This window comes from Opisthocomus hoazin, chromosome 5 (assembly GCF_030867145.1).
Source record: "Opisthocomus hoazin isolate bOpiHoa1 chromosome 5, bOpiHoa1.hap1, whole genome shotgun sequence".
Taxonomy (NCBI): Eukaryota; Metazoa; Chordata; class Aves; order Opisthocomiformes; family Opisthocomidae; genus Opisthocomus; species Opisthocomus hoazin.
The window spans coordinates 85,529,270-85,554,998 of record NC_134418.1 but is presented as its reverse complement, the minus strand read 5'-3'; the positions used below and the strand labels follow the sequence as shown (position 1 = coordinate 85,554,998).

Genomic DNA, 25,729 nt, shown 5'->3' with positions numbered 1-25,729 from the left:
CACGCTGGGCGGCCGGGTCACCGGCTCCCGGGCACAGCCCGAGCCACGTCAGATCCCACACCACGTCCCTCTGAAGTATCAACCCCTCATGCCCCGGAAGGTAAAAACGGGTAGGATTTAAAAGCAAACCAACTTTCCCTGGTAGCTTTAATTATTTTACACTTCTGGGCAGAGTAAACCGAATTTGAAACAGACAAAAACATTTTGTGCTTTGTATTTCCTCATGCATTTCAAAAATCTTGAAAAAAAAAAAAAGGCAAAAAACATTTACAAGGTTTTTATACAGCATCAAACCAATGGAGTGCTTAAAAAGTCAGGGCCTAAGTATGAGAACATCACCGGCAGAGCCTGAGTTAAGTGCACACTCCTGAAAAAGATGATTAAGGTAATGTAGAACATGTCTCCTCCCCCAGCTAACTAGTGGTAGGACGAGAGGCAATGGCCTCAAGCAGCATCAGGGGAGGTTTAGAGTGGATATTAGGAAAAATGTCTTCACTGAAAGCGTGGTCAGGCATTGGACCAGGCTGCCCAGGGCAGTGGTGGAGTCCCCATCCCTGGAGGGGTTCAAAAAAAGAGGAGATGTGGTACTCCAGGACATGGTTTAGCAGGCGTGGTGGGGATGGGGTGACGGTTGGACTTGATGACCTTAGAGGTCTTTTCCAACCTTAATGACTCTGTGATTCTGTTCTATGATTCTATGACTGTGGAGTGGATCACAGCAGAGCTTTACACCCAAAGCAGCACCCTGGGAGGGTGAAGAGTTACACTCCTGCAAGTGTCAGGATACCACCTGAAACTTCAGATCTTCCAGTTTTTGAAATTCGCAGGATGTCTAGTGTTTTTGTTTGCTTGCTTGTTTGTTTTAATTAGGATGCCACATTTGTTAAAATACTTCTTTTTATTACATTAAAAATATAAGCACCATTTTCAAGGCTCTAAGTAGTACACACCTCTTTGTAGGCAATGAGAGTCCCCAACAAACTCCTGAATTTCTGTGCATCGTAAATATCTAATATAATATATAATATATAAATATCTAATAAATATCTGGGGTGCATCAAGAGGAGTGTGGCCAGCAGGACGAGGGAGGTTCTCCTTCCCCTCTACACTGCCCTGGGGAGGCCTCATCTGGAGTACTGTGTCCAGTGCTGGGCTCCCCAGTTCAAGAAAGATGAGGAGCTACTGGAGAGAGTCCAGCGGAGGGCTACGAGGATGGTGAGGGGACTGGAGCATCTCCCCTATGAGGAGAGGCTGAGGGAGCTGGGCTTGTTCAGCCTGAAGAAGAGAAGGCTGCGAGGGGACCTTATAAATGCCTACAAATACCTGCAGGGTGGGTGTCAGGAGGATGGGGCCAAGCTCTTTCCAGTGGTGCCCAGCGACAGGACAAGGGGCAATGGGCACAAACTGAGGCACAGGAAGTTCCGTCTGAACATGAGGAAGAACTTCTTCCCTCTGAGGGTGACGGAGCCCTGGAACAGGCTGCCCAGGGAGGTTGTGGAGTCTCCTTCTCTGGAGATATTCAAGACCCGCCTGGACGCGGTGCTGTGCAGCCTGCTCTGGGTGACCCTGCTTCGGCAGAAGGGTTGGACTGGGTGACCCACAGAGGTCCCTTCCAACCCCTACTATTCTGTGGTTCTGTGATTCTGTAAAGGTTCAGTCACAAACTTGAACCATCCTGTAGCTATTTACATTTATTAAGATGCACTGTGATTGCAAAGGACTAAAAAAATCGACTGAGCATCACGTCATTTAAACAAGACACGTTCGTTTATGCCCTCTTCTTTGGTCATCTGTAGCAACACGTTTTATCATCTCAAGAATACCCACAGTTCTCTGGAGTATTTCTTCACTAGTGCCGTTCTTTTGATAGTTAAGGTCTCCTAACGACGGTTACGGTCCATGGCAGTGCGGGCTTGCACAGAAAGCTCTGATCAAGGGTAGGGGTGAAGCACGCAGCCGTCAGGCCATGAAGACCACGGTGGCAGGGATCAGGGCAGCGTGCCTAACGCGCTCTGACGGGAGCACAATACCTGAAGTACATCGCCACCAATACCAAGCCATCCAGGGAGCACCACTCCTTTTAAACCTTTTGAGTGAAATACATTTGGCAATGATGGAATTCAGGAAAAAACAAAAGGAGGGGGGGAAAAAGGGAGGATGTTGTGCACTGAAATGGTTTTCTGCTCTAGGCAAGTTCATAAAATCTCTCAGCAAGATGCCAGACCATCTTCCACGAAATGGATTTGCAGTAATTTGTGTTCCGAGTACAAAGGATCAAGTCACCTAGGGCAAAACACTATTGTTTGTCTTTCGGGGACTATCACAGAATATCACAGAATAGTAGGGGTTGGAAGGGACCTCTGTGGGTCATCTAGTCCAACCCCCCTGCCGAAGCAGGGTCACCTACAGCAGGCTGCACAGGACCTTGTCCAGGCAGGTCTGGAATATCTCCAGAGAAGGAGACTCCACAGCCTCCCTGGGCAGCCTGGGCCAGGGCTCCGTCACCCTCAGAGGGAAGAAGTTCTTCCTCATCTTCGGACGGAACTTCCTGTGCCTCAGTTTGTGCCCATTGCCCCTTGTCCTGCCACTGGGCACCACTGGAAAGAGCTTGGCCCCATCCTCCTGACACCCACCCTGCAGATATTTGTAGGCATTTATAAGGACCCCTCGCAGCCTTCTCTTCTCCAGGCTGAACAAGCCCAGTTCCCTCAACCTCTCCTCGTAGGGGAGATGCTCCAGTCCCCTCACCATCCTTGTAGCCCTCCTCTGGACTCTCTCCAGTAGCTCTTCATCTTTCTTGAACTGGGGAGCCCAGCACTGGACACAGTACTCCAGATGAGGCCTCCCCAGGGCAGTGTAGAGGGGAAGGAGAACCTCCCTCAACCTGCTGGCCACACTCTTCTTGATGCACCCCAGGATCCCATTGGCTTTCTTGGCAGCCAGGGCACACTGCTGGCTCATGGTTAACCTGTCGTCCACCAGGACACCCAGGTCCCTCTTCGCAGAGCTGCTCTCCAGCAGGTCAGCCCCAGCCTGTACTGGTGCATGAGGTTGTTCCTCCCCAGGTGCAGGACCCTTTTATTAAAGGTATCTTTAATAAAAAATGCACTCCAACTCACCAAGGTGCACCTTAATGTTCCTCACGGGTACATTAGTGAAAGCGATTTAAACCTGCGTTTGACTGTGAAACTTCCTTTTGAAAACAGCTACACTTCAGTAAAACATCTGCTCAGTCCTTAGCAGCAAACATTTCCCCATACTGTAAGAGTCGGAGGATCAGCTGCGGTAACCGCACGCGCAGAGCTGCCCACATCTGTAAACCGCTGCGCATCCACCCAGGCTGCTCCTCCCACGAGGTGAAATCAAATTGGACAAATACATAAGCATAAAATGAATTAAGTACATGGGGGGTTGGACTAGATGACCCACAGAGGTCCCTTCCAACCCCGAACATTCTGTGATTCCGTGACAAAAAAAAAATACTATGGAATCTGAACAACTATTTTTACATCTGAGATGCACTACTTCTCACAAAAATCTAAGTGTGATTTCACTACCACTTTGATAATAAGTAGAAAGGGTTTTCTAGTTTTTCAGAGTACCTACCTGAACGTATTTACCAATCACTTTTATGATTTCCAAATTAAACTGCTTCACTGGTGCTGTGGATAGGTCAATGTGACTCAGCAGGCTGTAAATGATCTGCAGTAAGGACTGTTGCATACTGGATAACCCTTTCTCTAACAGCTAAAAATAAAAGATTTAAAAAAATACAGAAATTAATTACGGCCTTTAATGGCAGCAAAAAGTGAACACAAACATTAAAATATAGTTAACTTCCATACATATTTATTTTTCCCTTTAAGAAACTTAATATTCATGATTTTGTGTTTTACAACATTTTATTTTAGCATTAAAAAAATGATGTAATTAAATAGAACAACGTTCTCTGCCCTAATTCAATTTTTCCCTGAATTTGGACAGGTTAGCACAGATCTAAAGCACCTAAGAATAAAATACTTCTCACTAAATGAAAACGTTCATACAAATTCAAAACCTCACAGCTGCATGAAAAACCACTACATCTATGCCTTAGAGAAGGCCTGTGCACACAAGCTGACAAAAAAAACAAGTCCATGTAAATTCGTTCACAAAAATGTAACAATATTTAAAAAAAATATCTTTGTCAATTTGACACGATGCACTTCCAGGAGAAGCTCTACAAGCTTTTCACACATGGTCCTTTTTCAGAGCTATTAAGTTTTCCTGTGTGAATGGCTGGCAGAGTCATACGCTGACTTCTATCATTCACACGATCTTTGGTTATACACTGTGCAATTACAAACTGAGCTGTGAAATTAGTTTTTAGGTTATGATCAGGACGTATTTAAAGGCTTATCTGGCTAAAAAAGATCTCTTCGAAATTGCACTAAGTATATTTTGCTCCAGTCAAGACAGTGTGCGCATTTTATTCATGCAGTAGGGAATATAAGTATCTATCACAAAACACTACTATGCTAAAAAGGGGTACTTTATGAAAGGAATTATTATTTCAAGGCACACTCCAATTGTTGCACTCCAGAATGGCCGCAGTCGTCCCTTTCCTATGCCCTACAAGATTTTATTATTATTCTCCCACTATGGAAGATGTGCTTTTTGCCCCCCCAATATTCAAAATCACGAAAAATTGGCACTGAGTAAATACAATATCGTAATGCAGAGTGTCAACATGGGACACACTGTTATTAAAAACTTACCTCTGCCAGGTAAGTTACCAGGTTAAACGTGGCGTCTGAGAAAGAGTCATGCAAGTATCTACAGACCACGTTAATCCAGTTCGCACAGTCTCTGGAATAGCTGTGTGTGCTGTATAAACTCATCATGTGAGCCAGGTTGGCAAGAGTTGGGGATTTCTCCTCTGCACAGACCTGAAATGCAAAAAAGGACATTTAATTATATTCGAAATGACAAATTTTTAACCTAAGCATTCACAAGTCATGACGCACTTTTCCCAGATTTCACTCTGTTTTCAAATAACTGAAATCAAACTGATGCTACAAGCAGCACCTACAGCTTCTGCTGAGTGTTGGAGCCTGGCAGTTCCCTGAAAACCAGGAGAGAGCCAGGAGGCTGCACCTCCCAGGACAGACAGCACCTTCTTCTCCCCCTTTCCGCACTCCTCCTCACCCTGCGGCTGTCGGGGCAGCGGGCCACCAGTCTGGTCAGAGCACCACGTACTGCTTTAACAGGCACTGCAGCTCAGAAATACTCCGAGGTTAATCACTCGGTACAACTAATAGAAAGGACATAGTATCTTCTCTTCTCCACCTACCAGCCCCAAAGGTACTGGTCGCTTCCTTCTCGTAAGCAAATTCAGAAGTGTGCTTAAAAACTGATTAAGTTTATATTAACTTAACAAGTTATAGTTTGTATATATATATATGTACGTATATTTGTATAGTTACAAATTTAAAATCAGACAAGTAAGAAGTAACTGGTATCATTAATAAGTAACTTTGTTCCTTACATCTAAAGTTTAGAGAACAAGCAACATGTGCTTTTTTATTGACAAAGGGAAACTCATACGAGTCTATAGAACCTAGGACTGGATCACATCTTTAAAACACAACTTGGTAGAGTTATTTCTACAAGGCTATTTAAAATGATGTGAAAGTATCACATAAGGGAGCAGAAAAATCCAGCAATGCAGGGAATAAACTCCCCAGGCAGTACCTTACGTACCTTTGCTATCCTGTCAGCTGTTTCTTTACAGAACGGAGTTGGGTTATCAAAATGTTGGATCAGGTGAGGAAGGAGGCACAAGATGTTTAGGGGAAATCCTAAACACATACAGAAGCACAGTTAGGGGAGCCCGAATGATTTTAATATGACTTCATTTAAAGTGGTGTTATGTGAGCACAGAACAGCTGGCTGGTATTTAAGAACCCTTAGAGGACGCTACATGGACGTTCACACAGACATACACATCATACACACACAGGTACCTAAGTGTGTATCTATGTAGAAGGTATACAAATGTGTCTGTGTATCGGCATGAATATGCAGGAGATGAAAACGAAATCCTCACTGGACCAATTAAGCAAAATTATCACAGCACTGGATAGCCTTAGGCAGTACAGCCACATGGTTTCAAAAATGTGCAACTGTTTGAAATTGTACTAACTGAGCTACTCAGAAGCAGATCGTGAAAAACGACACATGTGCTCCTAGAACTCGCAAGTGAGCTGAAAGTAAGTTAATAGTCGCTAGGTGCAGTTTTCATGCAGAATTTCTTGGCAGGCAGTCACAGGCTGTAACCTACTCCCACTACCCAGCACTGCAACATGCATTTAACTGAAGGGTGTTTTCAAAGGCAAATGCATCATCACTAGCGATTCTGATTACACTTCATTTGATGAAAAAAATACATTTTCACTACTTGTACCGTTACTACAGATACCTGCTAACTGAGAAGGATCCACCAAAGCATGCCTGGAAATTGTGATGAGTTTACTGAGGAGATGAACTGTCATTTCTTGGGTAGATGCCGAAGTAAAGCCTTTTAGGAAAAGCTGCTGAAGGCCTGGAAAGTTATTCCATTTCAGTTTATTCTGCACCTTTTCTATCTTTTCCCGACTCTCCGACTTATCCAGAGGCAAGTGAATCAGCAGCTTGTTGAGCAGCTTGAGAGCCAACAGGTATTCATACTCATAATCGGACTCCAGCAACGAAGCCGCGATCCAGAATATGGTGGCCATCAAGTTGACAGGGTCAGTAGTGGGCTGCACATCGGACATCCCTCCCTCTCGCAGGGAGGAAAGGCTTCGAGTCCTCGCCAAGCTTCCGCCGTGATTTATCCTGCCATCCATGATATCCAGTGTGTTGCTCCGGCGACGGTCGCCCCTCCGCTCGCTGATTAAATTCAGTCTCAGAGAATTACTCCTCGTGTTGCTGTAGTATCCCAAACAACTGCTGCTACTACTGGGACCTGTGCTTAGATTTATCTGTCCAGTGCTTTTCCGATTAGCTGCGTACTTGTTTCCCATCACAGAATCGTGGTACGAGGTTCTAAAATAACAATCAACGTCACATATTATTCCATGCAAAAATACCTTAACAACGTACAGTATCGAAAAACGGGAAGAAAGTAAAAAGATTGAGCACTAATCACATTTATACGCACAGAGTGAACACCCCATCATCGGCAGAGCATTACAATATAGGAAAACACAGAATTTCTATATCTATTGCTACAATACGCTTACAGCATAAGGCCAAGACTCTCGCATCTCATCATCTCTGCCACCAAATCTAGCTGTTACAATCCCAGAACAGCAAAATAACTATGTGACATTTCAGGAAAACACAGGGAAATTAGCCGACAGCATGTAAAAGATTCTCTGTAAATGAAGAAGCTGAAAAGCTCTTTCCAGTGGTGCCCAGCGACAGGACAAGGGGCAACGGGCACAAACTGAGGCACAGGAAGTTCCGTCTGAACATGAGGAAGAACTTCTTCCCTCTGAGGGTGATGGAGCCCTGGCCCAGGCTGCCCAGGGAGGCTGTGGAGTCTCCTTCTCTGGAGATATTCAAGACCTGCCTGGACAAGGTCCTGTGCAGCCTGCTGTAGGTGACCCTGCTTCAGCAGGAGGGTTGGACTGGGTGACCCACAGAGGTCCCTTCCAACCCCTACTATTCTGTGATTCTGTGATTCTGTGAAGAACTAGCATTCCAACTCACTTACAGATGTGATAAAGGCCGAGAAATGAATGAATTAATAAAAGAAATTATTTACTCATTTCCTTATATTTGTTTGAAGTATCTGACCTAGAAAAACCAACACCTTCCAGTTCTGATACTGAGAAATTGAAGATATTCCTAGAAATCTCAACATTGTCAAAAACCTTGCCATGAAGTCAAACCAAGCTGTCTGTACATTTAGGGGTGTTTGTGAATTTGATGAAAAGCATGAAGCCAACCCCCCAGACAGTAATTAGACACACAAACGACACAGACTGCTCAATTAGACTTCTCTCCTATACGGATGACAAATCTGAGGCCGAAGACAGAGTAGCGGTTGCTGTAACTGAAGAAATTTCTTCTGTATAAACATTGGAATAAAAGTATTTGTTGCAGTACAGGAGTTTTCATCTGTGAACCTTAAATTCTCATTTAAAGATCGGTGTCATTACCTTCACTACAAATATGGGAAAAAATAAGACCCCCGTGAAAATTACACTATTAATCAAGGTCAGTAGGGTCTGACTAAAAAAGAAAAAGTTCTCAATGTACTCAGTGCTTTTATCTTTGAGAAGTTTCAGAACAACTGCCAGCAGTTCAGCATTGAGCCATAATGAACACCTTGAACTATTTTTTTTGGACCCAAGACGGTAAGTTGGAAAGGCAACATAGACTTCTCCGAAAATCGAGATTCTGGTGAGTTTTGCTTGAGGCAGAACGATAAAAACATAAAAGAGCAAGCAATTTTGCTACTAGGAAACAGCTATTCTGAAAAGACAACAAGCAATTATTCATTACATTTGTAATACAGATCTTTAGTAGTGCAAATGTATCAAACTGTGCGAGGCAGCTTGACAAAGAAAAGAACTCACTGAGCAAGGGCAGAAAGCAGATCGTAATGCTTCATGGTTTCCGCCAGCGTATCAATAGCAGACTCCAAGGTCAGGAGCAGTTCTATGACAAAACCCTGGGGAAAGCCACGGGTCATTAGAAATTATGCAAATCGCACAAAGAAGATCAGAGAAAATCTACTGAGTAGTGATATAAAAATATAAAATCAGTTTCAGGAACTAAATTAGTATTTTGTGCTTCAGTTAGAACACAACCCTGATGAGACAGCTCAAATTAGCAGTGCAGATTAAAGACAGGAAAAATATTTATTTCTAAATATTCACAAAATTAATTCTGGTTTGCATGCTTTTTAAGGATGGAGTCACTCAGACTCTCATTTTGCAATATTAAAAGATTACATCCACTTCTTTGGATGTACAATGACACAAAGTTGGATGGCTGTTGACACTTATATTAACATTATATATAACAGGACTTCTTGATAAAAGAAAACTTAAATTATTTTTTACACAGCTGATCTCAGGACTCTGTAACTATGAAAGAGAAGGTGTTTTCAGGAAACAGATGTATCAGGCTCTGAAAGTTCCCACTGCTGCCGCAGAGAACGTGCACAGCTCGTCTTTTCACCGTTTCACTAGGCGAAAATTCAGGAAGTGCCATTATTAAAACTGTTTTGATATTTGAAATACCTTTCTTTTAAAAGAAAAAGCAACTGAATAAAAAGTGCTTTTAAGTTTTACTGTCCTTAAAATAACAACCTAAGTATGTCATTGAGACAAACCTGGCTTTCTAATAAAGCGGGGCAAAAATTTCAGATACCTGAGCTTCTTCTCCGGCATCTCCAACGGTTTCCACCAGCCTGGAGAGAACATCAGAAAGCGTCGCTGCAGTAAGAGGCTGCTTCAGAGCCCGGAAAATCTGGAAGGACCTCCCAGCGTAATGGCGAGAGGAGCACGAGAGCGCCGTCTGCAAAGCGACCTCACTGAGACGGTGTTCCAACTGAAAGCCTCCTGGAAAAGCAAACCAAGACTCAAGCAACACAACGCTGCCGAAAAAACAAACCCACGTGAATTTAACACAGAGTCAATTACCAAAGTCATTCCTAATCTTAAAATACTCCCACCTTCTACATTTTTCTCAAGGAGTATTACTGTTAAAAATCTCTCCAGGCATACGAACTCGTATTCCATAATACTTCACACTGGAGAGGCGTGGAGAGAATAAAATCTTTCTGATTTGAATAGTCAGTGTCCACAATAAATGTTTCATGTCATTGCTCAAAGATTATATTTAAATCTTTTGTAATAGAAACACAAAGTGTCCAATGCACAAGCAAAATCTACTCTTTAGAAACAGTAAGCGATCACCTAGAGCGATATTCTAGATCATCTTACAGGCATTTTCAAAAAAATTCATTTAGTTTGCAGACTTGAGCGTTCTATCACGCTTCGACAGTTTTCTGACATACCTGAGCTAGACTGTTTAAATATAGATACCACGTGCTTTAAAAACGCAGTTAACTGTTCAGCGCTCTTTATGTTAGGGTTCTTGGCCGAAACATCTTCATGATTCCAAAGTGGCCCTCTTTTCCTAAAAATACAGAGTAAAAAATAGCCTTTGTCATTAATATTATTTCAATGTTATTTTAACCTTAAGGTTACCTGCAGAAGAATCTGCTACCTACAGCAGGAAAGACACCATTTAGAACTGCAGACACAAAGCAGACAGAAGCGTGACAACCGTCAAGAAGCTAAGATGCTCCAACTGAAATAACAGTGCGAGTTTAGGAAGAGATGTCCTCTTTTAGGCAATATTTAGTTATCTAACAACACCATCACACACTTAAAACAACCTCCTTTCTTCCCCTGTTCTCCGTATCAACGCACTCCACTACTCTAAATTCAGGCTGATGTAAAGGGGTTTTATCTGTTGGCGTAGTTATCAGCTTTGAGAAACAGGTGGGATTTCAGGTTTACCCAATTTTGAAAGCTTTCTATAAACTCTCATACAAAATGCACCAGTGTCGCTTGTTTTACAGATGTTCTTGGCCATTAATCCATATTTTCTAACCAGCCAGCTCTCTACCATTAAGCAATCCATAAATTCCATACAAGTCTTGCAGCTCCCTAATTATCTGTACGTATTCCAGTCCCAGTCCTTCAGTAAGGGAATCCTTTGGATGGAAAAGGGAACGTCACAAACTGCCTGGCAAGCAAAGATAGCAGGCCTGTGCAGAACAAGGCAGGAGACACTCAGGACACGAAAGGAGGGCCAAAATTCTCTGAAATTGTTGGAAAGTTAGAGTTGTGCATAGGTTATACCACATAAAAACACTGCAGAATTAAACTCCTTCTCTTACTAGTAGAAGATAGAGACAAAATCAGACCACGTCATACTAAATAACAAAAGCTTTACCACAGTTCCACAACATACACATCCTGACAAAAAGAAAATGGAAATCTTACCTTGAGGTAATAAATTCTATGAGAGTTTTCACTTTTTCATCCTGCTCTACCGACATGTCAACCTCATTGAGGATCGTGGTGTGCAGATGAGAAATGGCAGCACTTGTGTTGCCCAAACTGATGCTAGAAGAGGTAGAACTTGAACTGAGCCCTGAGTCTGTCATTGGGGAGGGCTGGTAATCGGGTATAAAATCATGAACACCTGCTGAAATAAAAACCAAGATGATTACGCGCTCTGAAGTTGACAGTTAATATTAAATATAAGTGGCAATAAAATATAGCTGCAGTAACGCCCCACGTTACCCCTGTATCTACCTGCGAGGTGCCGGGAAGAGCCAAACCAGCAAGGAAAAGCGGGTGGTGAATCTTTGGCTCTCACAGTTGTGCAGAAGCTTCAGGCTCACTGACATCCACCCCAAATTTCCAGTCCACAGAGCCAGAGGGTTTGGGACTGGTGTGTTCGCGGGTTCAAGTAAAACTTCCCACCAGCTTGTCTGCCCTCGTGCTAGGCATGCGTGCCTGAAGCCAGCTTGTCTTAACCCCCAGCTGGAAATGTTTGATGCTGATCTTATTCTCCTTTCTATCAGACATTTTTTGTTTGAATAGCAGCAGAACACCGTGTCACGTTTAGCAGTTTTACTCAAAACTGCAAAGATTAGGAACGGAACGGTTTGTATAGGCCACCATAGAGGTGCCCTGGCAGAGTTCTGCAAACAGGTTTACACAACAGCAGTCCTCCACTATGCTTGCTTTTTCTTTCCTCGTGGCCATGAATATCAAATTCACAGACCAGATGACTATTTTCAGTCAGTGACACAGGCACTTCTGGCATGAAGAAGCCGGAGCGCACAGACTGCGCAGCAGCCTGCTGCCACCTGCTGAAATGACACCAAATCCCAGGCTCCAACAGCATTGCCTTCAAAACTGCAACAGGCTCGCGCCATCAAAACACTGCTTCCATAAAGAGATACCTATAACACAGGTAATTTCCTATACAATTACAATATTGTGATGTTAAACATCAAAAGGTATGATCCCAAAAGGTTATTCTGATAGCCCACTGACCGCTGCATTTACAGCTGACAGGAGTCAGAAATTCCAAAGCTGTGGTAAACAAGCAAGAGATGTCTCTTCTCAGGTTTTATTTTCAAGTGCATCATAAAACCTGCTGTACTACTGATCCAAAAGGTAGAGCTTCCTCTCGTGTTTCCACTATCATTTAATCACTCAGCTGTGCTCCCAACTCACGACGAAGCACAAAGTGCTAACGTGAACCAGCTCCATTTTGACTTCATTAAAATCTGAAGAAATCCGTTTTAACCAGCTAGACAGAGCTGAATAAAAATACACCTTAACGCCAAGGGCTCAGGAAAATATTACAGGTAACAGAAGTTTTAATAAGGCCTGGAAGAAAAGCTGATTTTCCACCTGGTTTTAAGAAGCAACCTTTACCACATCTCCAGCATACCTGTGAAAGTGTAATCCAAAGGGGTCGTCTGCTTGACAGTGAGCACCCTGGACTCGTTGAACTCTCTGTTCCGGAGGAGAACAGAGGCAACGGACTGGACGTTACTGCCAGATCCCATCACGATCAGCAGGTGCAACAGGAGTCGTTTACAATGCTCGTAGACTTCAGGGTGACAGTGGTCAAAACCTAACACCAAAGGAAAAGGGAAAAGCTTTATTAAAGGGCACACTTCATTAGACTTTTTTAATAGCAGTATTCAAACTGGTCTGTTCTACTTTACCAAATAATAGATACATGATTCACGAAAGTGATGTTTTTTTAATGTTTCAACATAAAGACAAAAGTGTACAGTTTAACTAACATTAATATATCCCCTTGATTCCCACACAGCAGCAAGAACTTCATCTGCTCTGGGCAAAAATAAACTACACAGAGAAACAGAAAGAAAAAATGTAAATTCTACTGTGTCATCGACATGGAGAAAGAGGTAAAAGCGGCTCCAAAAGCAAGTGCCTTCACACAACTCCAAAAGACTCTTAGTGATCTTCATATTAATCAAGCTGAAAGATATTTAGTTGAATTTTTTAAGATACTGCGAATATTAACGAATCAGATTTCAACACAACGGCAAACCTTCAGGCAGATGTGGAGAACAGCAGCTACGGAAATAGCGACGATTCCTAAGTTACCAGACATCTTTCTGTAAGAACTTCGTTACCTATAAAAATTGCATGAAGCAAGAGATGCAGGTATCCTCCCCATTCCACCTTGACGCTGTGGTCAACGATCAAGTCAGTCAGAAGGATCACTGCTATGTTGCATCTAAAACCAAATACATAATTTGTGAGAAGAATGTTAACAGGAACTTTACGAAGAGCTGCAAAGAGCTTAATACGCTACTAACCAGTATTCTTTCTAAAGTCTACAAACATCCACAAAGTTGTATTCTACAGGAAAAGACGAACGCTCACAATGAAGACAGAAGAACTTTAGTCCTCCAGATTAACAGGCTGAGAAATCTTAAACTGTTCGACATGTAAAACTGTAGAAAATAAATATCTACTACCTTTAAATCTACGGTCGCATAATTTGCTATCTTTAAATTACTACATTTGTGCAACACAAATTAGCAGGTAATAAATTGCCATCAGGACTGTTAAAACAGTTACCTGTGAAGAGACATGCCCGGAGGAGAAGTTTCAGGCAAGTAATCCACCAACGGTGACCAGCAACCTCCCGTAGGTGGGAAAGGCAGAGGCTCTCCTTGATTGTGCTCCATCACCTTCAGCCGCCAGTTCGAATACAGGGGCATCGAATCACCTACCACAACAGAGAACGAGACCAGAAAAATATATATATCACACATTCCTATATTATAAAGTCTTCCACAGGCATCTTTTTAAATTCTTGAAAAGCTGAGATCGGGGTGGGGGAGGAGGGAAGGTGGGAACCAGACGCAAACAGTAGTAGCTGGACACAGTTTTTTGGTTTTTTGTGGTTTTTTTTTAAAAGTGGTTATTTCTTTTAGCGTAAGGATGACTCTCCAGGACCCACGCCCATAACAGAGTACGATTTTGTGGAATAGGTTCAAAAAAGCGATGGCTGCACGTAAATCAGCTAACGCCAGCCTGACACACGGGGTAACTGGGAACTCGCCACTGTCACAGCAGCACAGCCCAGTCCCCCCACTTGACAAAAGTCACTGCTCAGAAAATCAGTAGTTTTGTCAAGAAAACATGGAAGGACATTTAGGTTTTGATTAAGCAAGCTTCAAAAGTAGAAGAAACACATGAACTATTTGGTATGAGAGTATACTGTGCCACACATCCAAAACATTTTTCTGTTTTTAAATGAGATGTCTTGGAGTTCAGAACGAAATTTTCAAAACAAGCTTGAAAATTAGAGGTATGCAAGATCCTTTTCCCCTGCTATATTTTCCTTTGCTATGGCATCTCAGAAAGTTTTGTACACTTTTTTTTACACAGGCCAAGGACTGTTATTGCTTAAAAGCACAGTTACTTCTAATTTTCTATTTTTTAACTTCTTTTCCATCATCTTTTCCATCATTCATCTCATCTTCCTCCTGCTAACCTCTCTCCTGTCTCTTCTACCTAACCGTCTCTCTTCTCTTTGGTGTTGATACTGGCAAAGAAAATAGAGTAAAACTGCTTCACTTGGGAAGACGTTCACAACTCATCCCAGAGGACAAGAGAAGGAAAGAAGGCGTATTATCTTCCTTGCACATTCTAATGTAATCAAATGTGTGCCTGACTTCAGCAGCAGTGCTAAGACTGAGGAACATAAAAAACCCTGCATTTTTTAATAGGTTCCTGCAAAAAGCACTGATAACCCTTCTTTCCTCACATTCCACAACCTTCAGCAAAAGTATTAACTTGTGAACATTTTGCTTTCTATCCATTGAAATATTTTTAAATAAAAATCTTACTTTTCTCCTCTTCATACGATCCTCCAGAGCTGCTGCTGTAGCGAGACTCTAGTCTGTGGTGCTGGCGGTTTAAGTTACTGTTCAACCCGCTGTAGATGTCGAGATGTACGTAACTTTAGCAACAAATAAAGCAGCATTAGTAACAGACATTCTGTGAAAAAAACTAAGCAAGGTCTCACAGTAAAACTGTATTTCAACAAAGCTAAGTGTTATGCAAAAATATTTCGTCTTACAAGGACAGCCAATGTGATGCCAGCAGGACGAGGGAGGTTCTCCTTTCCCTCTACACTGCCCTGGTGAGGCCTCATCTGGAGTGCTGTGTCCAGTGCTGGGCTCACCAGTTCAAGAAAGATGAAGAGCTACTGGAGAGAGTCCAGCGGAGGGCTACAAGGATGATGAGGGGACTGGAACATCTCCCCTACGAGGAGAGGTTGAGGGAACTGGGCTTGTTCAGCCTGAAGAAGAGAAGGCTGCGAGGGGACCTTAGAAATGCCTACAAATATCTGAAGGGTGGGTGTCAGGAGGATGGGGCCAAGCTCTTTTCAGTGGTGCCCAGTGACAGGACAAGGGGCAATGGGCACAAACTGAGGCACAGGAAGTTCCGTCTGAACATGAGGAAGAACTTCTTCCCTCTGAGGGTGACGGAGCCCTGGCCCAGGCTGCCCAGGGAGGCTGTGGAGTCTCCTTCTCTGGAGATATTCAAGACCCGCCTGGACAAGATCCTGTGCAGCCTGCTCTGGGTGACCCTGCTTCGGCAGGAGGGTTGGACTAGATGACCCACAGAGGTCCCTTCCAACCCCTACTATTCTGTGATTCTGTGATTCTATGCCACCGCATCTCAGCTGTACAAGACTCAGCTCCTGTAGCAACGCCAGATGAGGGGACTCAAGGAGATCATCCACTATAAATTATACTTGTTAGATCATTTTCAGTCACATCTAAGTAAATTAAAATATTTGTTACCACTATACTTAAGTAAGTTCTCTATCTGATCTGGCACAGATGCACACACGCACATATATATATATATATATATAAAACACACACACAGTGCCCAAGGTCCTACCTTGCTAATCTGATAAACTACAAAAAACCCCAGAGAAATAAGAGTGCCAAAAGCACAATTCCCAAGCTATTTCTACATAAGTTTCCAAAATCCTCTCCTCCTGGCAAGTCCAGGATGTACCTGGAATACCCTACCCAAAAGCACACACCCTGCGGAGGTGTCAGACAGCCCGACAGCGGACGCCCAAACCGGCAGAGATTTTCAAAGCTGCCCTCACTACTTTACAACTTCCTTCAGCTCCAGCCCCCACAGCAGCAAACACTTGTCCGTGCCTCGCCAGGCTGAATTTTGACTGACACCTCAGATCCCGCCGCCTTCTGCGATTTATTTTCACACCCACCCCATTTAATTGAAATATTGGAGTTGTCTCTATCAATCTATTTACTACTGCAACTATATTGACATAATTATCCTAGGGAAGGAAAAAAGTGTCCAACTGGGAAATTATACTGGAAATATAATTACTAAGGAGCTCCAACAGTCACAGAATAAGCTGGTGACTTTACCACATAGTAGCTACTCTACAGTAGGAGCACATGTGCACTGTTTTCTGGGCACACTTCTTCTCATGCTCATTAAAGTGAAAAGGGAGTAGGGATTCTATAAGATTAGCTACCTCGTATTTAACACCAAACGAGAGCGTGCCCACAGCTGGCTACTGCTGAGCTCCGAACCCTAAGTCCACGTCAGCTCTTTGCTTTCCACCACCCCCACACCGGTACCACCCTCTGGCAAATTTCTCTGGAAGACTGTTCTTAAGGAGCTCAAAAATGAAGGAGGGAGGCAGCTGTTTTACAGCTCGCTGGAAGGGATCTGGCCACAGATCCAGGATCCGGGCATCCAAACACCCGCATCGGGAGAACAAACTAGCTTTCAACACATGGGCACCGTTGATTTCTAGTGAGTTGGGAAACCAATTTGCGAATTGGCTGCGTTACTAAATTAGTAACGTTTGCCCTTGATGTGTCTGTATCCATTGGCAGTGTAATTTGTCTTATTTAAACATATACAATCCAGTGTAACAGTAGCTAATTTAGGCATCAAAAGCAATACAGCTATAGCAATGCAAACCCCAACCTGGATCGGTCCCTTAACGCATTCAGATTCCTGTACAGCTTTTTGAGTTCAAATTACAGTTGAGGCTACTGCTGTTAATCCCAAATAATATTCCAGTTCCGCTGCTTACAACTTCTACAGCTTACAGCCATGCCTTTCCTGCAGTGCAGGCATACCTGCAGCCACCGAGACGCCAGTATTTACAGCACCTAGCAGGAATTCCTTTACTTCAGCTAAGAACTGCTCTTGGAGGAGATACTTACTTCTCTTCGACGTTGTCCTTTACATGTTTACTCTCAGGGTTGCCATCTGTGGGAGCTACCATCGTATTGCTGCTGGAAGTGGTACCTGTGAATTAGGGACAAAAAAAGAGACTGGTCAATAAAAAAGCAAAGCAGTCCCAAGCACTGCACGACGACCCTTACTTACTTTGTCTGTGCCCAGAGCCCCAACCAGGTATACACTACAGCAACGGGCACAAACTGAGCCAGAGAAATTACTTCCATATGCAAGGCAAAAAAAAAAATAAATCGTTGTTTAGAACTAAAAGCTTGTGAGCTGCTACCATAATTTCACTACTGGGAAAAAATCCAAAGAATCCATTCCAGGAATCTCTGAGCCTTCAGTGCAAATTAAGTAGAAAGGCTGGTTGTTGAAGCAGGATCTGGAGATCTGTTTCTTCCTTTCCCGTATGCTACACCTTACAGTAATCTGTAAAACGTAGTGCAACTTTGGTATGCAGATAATTTGAAACACAGAGGAGGGATTAAAACCTAACAGCCTGCAGCCAGGCTGGCATCCATTTCTTTTTAAGAGAAACTTGCAAGCATCACCCTAATAGATGACCGCAACTGGAAATGATTTGGCACCCGCCCACAGCTTTTGCTGCTCTCAATTACACTTCAATGCAAGAGGCCCGTAATTTTTTTTTCATATTTTTAAAACACTTTCCTGCACAAGCGCCAACATGTCCACCTCATGATCCAGACAACCCCTACAGCACGGGCCTGGGCTGCTGCGTAACACCGAGGGCTCTGCAGCGCAACAGCCACGTCCTCGCTTCGACGCCCTCCCGGCCACGTCTTCCGTGGCTCGCTCCGAGAGGTGCTTCGCCAGAATCACACAGCTTCGCCCACCATTTCTCAGCGTGTCCTTGGATTGAACCATCAGCTAGACACTTCTTATATTTTCAGTGGGGGCTTTTTTGATGACTGATCTATTGCTAATTATTTCTAAATAAATTCTCTTAAGTTTAATTAAATCCTCTTGAATAAAATCCTACGGGTGCAGCTTGTATCTATAACAGAACTTAAAAAGGTAACAAGTTGCATGGATTTAAAAGGGCATGGATTTTCCCAGGGGCTTGACTGAACTGACATAAAAGTGATATAGTGAGGGTAAACAGTGCAAGGTCTGAACACAGACAAAGTCTAACACATATATTAATACAAGCCTGTTCTTGATGAACCTATCAGCTGTTCTTTAATAAGAAACACCAAAAACTGCAGATCTTGCAAAACAAACTTCATACCTTTATTTCTTTTTAGACACGGAACATTGTACTCCTATTGAACATCTACAGATGAACTCCAATATTATAACTGATTGATAATAGCATGTTTATCAGTGATGATAATAAAAAAGTTAATAAATTCTCACCTGAAGTGACAGAGGGGATTTTGTAACTGGAGGTAATGCGGTAATACGGTGGATTGTCCATGTGGGTGACTCCTGAACTGACAGGATCTGTAAGCTGAAGTTCACTCACCAGCTCTTCCAGTAGCTGCATTGTTTTATCTCTACCCAAATAAACAATGACTTTCTTTACCTGCCATCAAAAAAAGTATATGTTTATAAAATAGTATTTACATAAATAAAATTCTTACTGCAGTGATTTGATTTAAAAAAAAAAAGGGGGGGGGAGGGGGAATAAGGAATTTGAATACCATGACTTGTTAGAACAGTCTCTGCCTGCACTGCAAGTGAGAATACATAGAACTTACTCTAGTTGTAACAGTAAGCAAAACTGCTTCCACAGCTGTCAATAGCATTTAAGAAGCAAAAGATTTTCTGACAAAGGTTTTCGTAACCTCTGAGATCAACAGTGAGTGAATGTCTGCTGATCTAATTTCTTTCCGATACTTCCCCGTTGTGTTCAACGCTCTTTCGTTTCCCGCAGGTACCACGTTTTCCTCAGGCTGTTCTGCAGTGCCCTCACATACGCTTTGACAAAAAATAAACTTGGTTTTGAGGGTGCTTAGGGTGGGGATTTTTTTGTTTTAATACCTGGTCACGTGAGAATAATCACACTGTCCCTACATGGTGGGGCAGGTGCTTTACTGCAGTATATTACCTGTCTCCTTTTCAGGACTATCTCGAATTATAGCATGGGAAAAAACATTTAATTCCCAAAATGCTTGAGGCCTTTATATACTCTGATAAGAATAAACACCTAACTACAGCTACATTTTACTAAGCATATAGTAATTAAGGATTCTCCACTACACCTTACTTCAGCAAAACAACCCTGGTCACCGCGAAGCAGCCGCAGACGGCTGCTAGCCAGTGACTCCTGTAGACAGCAGTCAGGCCGTGTTCTGCCTTCTGATATTTTCTTGAGTCATTACTGCTCAACTATTTATTTCCATCCTTTTGAGAGAACTCCCAGACGAACGGTAAGCAAGGGATCCAGGGTGTTTGACTCGTGGAATTACTTTGTCACCTTGTTTGAGCCGCACAAGGTTTTGGGCTGCAGCATTAAGCTGGATTTCCTGATTTGCAATGCAAACAATTGCCAATCAACAGAGAACTGAAGCCGTCCTTAGTAAGCACTTACCATAGCTCCTGATCACAGAATCACAGAATCACAGAATAGTAGGGGTTGGAAGGGACCTCTGTGGGTCATCTAGTCCAACCCCCCTGCCGAAGCAGGGTCACCTACAGCAGGCTGCACAGGACCTTGTCCGATACTTAAAACAGATTCCTCTTTCTTCCTTAGTTTACTTCATATCTATTTTTTTGACTATTGGCAAAACCTGTATTACTTTTCTAATGAAAATATTACGTATGGAACTATCTTAATTCTTCCTAACGAACGGAGAGCAACTGTTGCCGTAGACTTGCGTTTTATGATGGGAAGTTGTTCAGTGTACACTCCTAATAAAATTAATCTAAATTCAGCAATCAAACTCTTAAGTTCCTTTTTATGACAAAGGAAGAACAAAAATGTTAAGACAGATGTAGACATTTAGGAAGAACAAAAATGCTAAGACAGATGTAGACGTTTTAATAAGTCTTTTCCACCTTTTAAGATTTACTCACTAAATCAGGTCTACAGTCCACAGAGCATACCCTGAATTTTGACAGCTCGCAGCTGATAAGGCAGCTAGCGAACCATTTCACACTCACCACCCTGAGTAAATGGCAATAGTCAGTCAGTTGCCTTAAGGAAGCCTCAGCTGTCTTTAAGGCACGATACCCTTTCTGGCTGATATCCTTTCCCAAGCCTGTTCCAGTTTAACTGAAACTGATACTGAAATTTGGACACCGATGTCCCACGTAACTCAAACAAGAGAACTGAATTTGATTTGTTCATCGTATTTCGTGGTCATAAAATACGGGGTGACACTACCAGGAGCTTGGAGCTTTCGATACCAGAAATCCTACAAATCTAAAGCATCAGCAGCGCTACGCAGAGGCGTATGGCGTACTCACGTATGGCAGCAGGCTGGGCTCACTGTTCACTCCGCAGATGCTGATCAAGAAGTGCAAAATGATTTTCAGATTCTTCGGCCAGCTGTCTGCCAAAGTAGTCCAGACATTTTCTATCTCCGACCAAGCCACTTCATCACCATACTAGAAAACAACATAAACATCGCTCCTGAAAACTCCAGTAGAAAACATTGTATCTGAAAGTGATCTGTACTGACCAAGCGGGACAGAAAAAGGAGGCACAAATCCTGTAAGAAGTTATTGCCTTTTTCAACATTCCAGAATGAAGCTTTCACCTACATTCATTTTTATAAACACATTCTGGAAATAACTATCTTCTTTTACAGCTATAAATATATGACAATATATTGTTATATAGTATAGGAAAGTTTAAATAAATATATAACAATATATTTATTTGTATAATGCACAAATAATATATGTATTTGTACATATTATGTATTTTACTGATATATAACATATGCTTTTATACACTATATAAGTATACAGATATTCATATGTGAATTTATTTCTATTTTTATGTATTTATTTACATATAAAGAAAAAAAGCTATCTAAATTTAGCAGAGATCCATTCTCCCAGCTGCTGACAATCCTGAATAAAATTCCACGGACCAAAGGCTGCCAAGAGTTTTTAGTTTGTAGCTTAAAACACAATCTCTCCTCAGCAGGACTCAAAGCTATGAAGAACTGGCAGGAGCACCGCAGGTGACCAACCCTCCTCCTGTGCTGGAAGGAGCTGTCGCGGGCAGGAGGAGGGTCTGCCAGCCTCTGGCAGGAAGATCAGTTCCAAAGCGTCCTGCGAGGAGCAGGGAGCTGGGCTCGGTGATCCTGACGGGTCCCTTCCAACTCGAGATATTCTAGGATTCTAGGAAATGTTCCTGATTAAAGCTCCACTTTCAGATCACAGGTGTACAGGTGACTTGGTATCCTCTATCCAGCTAGACATCCACATTGCAAAACAACCATTACGTACTGCTCCTACATATAACAATTACTATAACATTTATATTTTCTATTCTGTATTTCTCAGAACACCTCAAAACTATATGGTGTAGTTTGGATATTCACAAGTAACTCAATAAGTATGAACAATAACTCCTGAAAGCCTGGTCAGACAGTATATTTCTCGCACCCTACACACAACCACCCACCGGAACAAGACGAAGCACTTGAGTAATTAGCTTTACCTTTGCAGTCATATACATCAGGTTGTTCAGAACCATAGCTGTAGCCTGCGGCGATCCCCAGCCTTCCCCTCGCAGCCATCGTCTACTGTTCACCATCATTTCTCTGTCTTTCAAAGACTCTTCCTCCTCTTCGTCCGGCCGACGAATGGTTGGCAAAGGCTTCAAGTCCACCAGCTCAATGTTGTTCATCCACGGCAGCAGGTAGTGCAGCATCACCTGCCTCCCAGCCGGGTGAGCCGTCTGGATTCTCTGGCTGACCTCTGCCGTGCAGACGTTGGGTACACGCAGGAATCGCAAATCAGTAACGAGAATGGTTTCGGTAATGAGAACCACCAGCATCAGCCCAGCAGACCATAGCGATATAAAGTCATGCTGACACAGCCCTGGTCTTTTGATTAGCTGACATTTCGTAGTGATAAAGCCCACAGTCTTCAGCAGGGCTAACTGCAGACACTGCTGCCAAGCAGTATGGTGACACAACCACTGCAGCATACATATATCAGCATATACGTATACATTTTCCCCTAACTGAAGGAGGGAAGTGAAAACCTAGAGCATCTAAAAATGTGCCAACTTTGGGAAAAGAGCCTATCAGTCCTAGTACTTTTTTTTTTTTTAATTGATGTGAGAGGTTATTATTCTGCAATTGTTTAAAAACGCTATGCAATAATATTTTTAAGCAATCTACAGTAAATAAGAAAACACTAGAAAGAACGGTAGAAGAATAATTTTTAAAAACAGTTGCAAATTATTTCTCTAATGTGATTTCTCACGGCTATTAGAAAGTCAGTAAAAGTATCTTGGACACATGTTGCTTTCTGTTGAATATATTTCAAATCCAATTAAAGAAAAATTGTCACTCAGTAAATTCCATTTTCTCCATTCATTATGGCGAGGTTGTCCTGACTTTAGTGAATTAGATACAAATTAATTCTTGAAAAAAAAGAATTACACATCTTGTACAATGCTTTTGACCCGATGGAAGTTTTTTGTTTTGTTTTAAAACCGTACCTGAGAAGATAGCAAGCGTCAGCTCCGGGTAAGTCCTTGCTAGTTCTTCTGACAGCTGATAATAGGACACGGAATACAGATGTGGTAGAGGAGAAGGCTGTCCCAAAACCCCATCTGTCCGCTGAACTTCCAGTTTGTGAGCGTAACGGAACATCTTTGGTTCCAAGATCTGCAACAGTAACGTTCAGAATGTGAACTACAACGGAAATCTTTATATAAAACCACCTTTTAAATTCCTGTAACTGCTCTCAGGTGATGTTTGCTGTCTGTGCAGATGCCCACACATCCACAGCGTCCACCACCCCTGGCACTTTCCCTAGCAAAGACTCACTCCGCTGGATGAGTTTCCAGCAATGAATGTCAGAAATCTGCTTTCACAAAACACCACATAAAATACATATTTCTCTATAACGAAACGGGAAAGGCTGCTGAACACTTGTGTTTCCAAACAACATCAACTTCTGCTCGTCCAGGAGACATCGCCAGGAGCAACCCCGTCGCTGAGACGCAGCAGGAGGCTACGGCAGCTCCGTACTTTAAAAGTCAGTCTGGGCTTCTCTTGAGCAGCGGCGCTCGCTTGAGAAGGAAGAAGGGGCTGAACGGGAGGGTGGTGCGAGCGCCGAGACATCGGCAGGGCTGTGACGGCGGCGGGGACTTCACTGTTCAATTCAGCTTGAAAAATCCTCCAGGGATTGTGGTCTGAGCCACAAGCAGCACAGCTTTATTTATTTTTAAACACTAACGCTGCCTGTAAGCTTAAGCTTACCCCTAAACGACCGCGGAAAGGAATATACAAAAGTAAATTAAATGGCTAACAAGCTTTTTGCTATCACCTCTCCACGCAGATACATGAAAAAATGTTTGGTATTAATGCAAAAAAATCAGCAAACTGCCCGCTCCCCCAGCAGACAGAGTGCAGGGAGAGGAAGCGAGACGCTGCTCCCTGAGGAGCTTTGGGACAAGCGGAGCTACACACCCCTCCGTGTCAGGACCAAACCAGAAGAATCTTCATTTAGGTTCTGTCTCTTGAAAAAGCAGGTATTATGAAAATACAGGTCTTGAGTGCTTAGTTCATGATTTCCACTGCAGTCTATCTGTGCAGCTAAGGATCTGGCCTAACTATGTACTAAAACAGTGGAGAAAAAAAAAATGCATACATTGTATTTTATTACTGAAAGGACAACCAAATAATAACAGTTTGGGTATTTTTTAAATGCACGGGGACAACTCTTATTTAAAAAAAAAAAAAAAAAGAATAAAAATTAGCTTACAAACCTGTAATAGTTGCATAGCAACTTCATAGATAGCCCTAGTAGAATCAGCTGCTTTAAATAGTATCAGATTCAGGAGGGTCACTGTATCACACTGGTAATCCCTAGGGAAAAATTGCAAATGTGAAATCAATAAAATCATATTTGGTCTTCTAAAATTTGAATTTATTAATTTACAAGGGATATGGTACGGGATAATAAAATTTTGAAAAGTTTCTCTGACACATACACACAAACAGGGGCAATCTTTCCTCTTTGAGGGAGGAAAAAACCCAGTTCTACACAAAAGCACACTTTGAAAAGGAAAGTTTGAAGTTCTGAAGCACACTGCAGTACCTGTTCTGGAACACGCTGGCTATGGCTTTAAAACAGCCAGCTGCCACCCGCTTGGAACCTGTGTAACACCGGTCTACGGCCCAGTACATGAGGTTACTCTGGTCAGGGTTGAGCTCCAAGAGCAGCATGACCGCCTCGCAGCCTAGCTGGTGAACCTGTACTCCAGAAAAGAGCCAATCCAGATTTATAAACGTAGGAAAAAAGACCAACTTACACAAATGACATGAAATAGGGAAATAACAGATACTTAATAATAGATACTTAATAAAAAACACCCAACAACTGCAATACACAGAATTTATTCCACCTAAAAAGCAATGAGACGACAGCTTAAAATAGCAACAGGTATTTCCATCAAGCTGTTTAATGATCAACCAGCACACGCAGTCATAAATTACTGAAGCAAAAAACTAGACAGCTCTACTGACTTGTTCCCCCCTCAGTTCCAAGGCCCCCTTGGGCTATTTACTGTTTCCACTTGTTCTACTAAAAGCTGAACGCTGGCCTGAAAGCATCAGACCCAGAAAAGCACTCCAACGCGTGCAGGAATTCCAGTGGGATACCAGGGACAGACCTACATGGACACTGCCACGCTCTCCTGAATCCAAGTAGCCCACTGGGGCTGTATTTTTATGTTGCCACCCTACCAGCGCAATGGAGGCCCTATTTTATAAACCCAAAGCTTGCCTTACTGCTTAGACGGAAAGCTCGGTCTTCCTAACTCCGCAGGACCCCCAAAGGAGCCTACAGTCTCAGAAGGGTTCACGTTCAAAATCTCATCTCCTTTACACTTCTAAAAGAGCTGCTGATCACTACGACTTCACCTAGCTGATTGGTTTGTAAACGATACACGACGTTCTGCTCTCCTGGCCCTTCCCCTCGGTTCTGTCTGCTCTCGGGTGGTGCTCAGGGACTGCCTTCCTCCGCGGGGCGAGGACAGTGTCCTCCGTATTAAGGACGGTGCAAAAATACACGCTACTAAACCACCTCTCAGCTTCAGCCACTCGCAAGGATTTAGGCCAATCCGAGCGCAAAACTCCTCCAAGCGCGTGTTGAAGGCGCCGATCGTCGCAAACCGGTGCCGCCATTGCCCGTGTTAC

At 42.9% G+C, this 25,729-nt stretch overlaps 1 protein-coding gene across 9 annotated transcripts in view; it reads right to left on the bottom strand.

Moving 5' to 3' along the window:
- FRYL (FRY like transcription coactivator) overlaps nt 1-25,729 on the bottom strand; it is a 188,963-nt gene that overhangs the window by 38,236 nt on the left and 124,998 nt on the right. For 6 of the 9 annotated variants that reach the window (XM_075422025.1, XM_075422019.1, XM_075422022.1 and 3 more), the window contains 19 exons: nt 24,630-24,784; nt 24,298-24,397; nt 23,023-23,191; nt 22,012-22,271; nt 20,805-20,945; nt 18,750-18,918; nt 17,354-17,438; nt 14,969-15,081; nt 13,692-13,842; nt 13,241-13,344; nt 12,523-12,708; nt 11,055-11,259; nt 10,058-10,179; nt 9,409-9,599; nt 8,610-8,704; nt 6,461-7,068; nt 5,743-5,840; nt 4,758-4,928; nt 3,607-3,747 (listed from right to left, as the gene is read on the bottom strand). In XM_075422025.1, coding sequence (XP_075278140.1) covers nt 3,607-3,747; nt 4,758-4,928; nt 5,743-5,840; nt 6,461-7,068; nt 8,610-8,704; nt 9,409-9,599; nt 10,058-10,179; nt 11,055-11,259; nt 12,523-12,708; nt 13,241-13,344; nt 13,692-13,842; nt 14,969-15,081; nt 17,354-17,438; nt 18,750-18,918; nt 20,805-20,945; nt 22,012-22,271; nt 23,023-23,191; nt 24,298-24,397; nt 24,630-24,784 — 3,264 coding nt within the window. The remainder of the gene's footprint in view (nt 1-3,606; nt 3,748-4,757; nt 4,929-5,742; nt 5,841-6,460; nt 7,069-8,609; nt 8,705-9,408; nt 9,600-10,057; nt 10,180-11,054; nt 11,260-12,522; nt 12,709-13,240; nt 13,345-13,691; nt 13,843-14,968; nt 15,082-17,353; nt 17,439-18,749; nt 18,919-20,804; nt 20,946-22,011; nt 22,272-23,022; nt 23,192-24,297; nt 24,398-24,629; nt 24,785-25,729) is intronic. The other 3 variants (XM_075422020.1, XM_075422028.1, XM_075422027.1) reach the window with 1 other exon arrangement.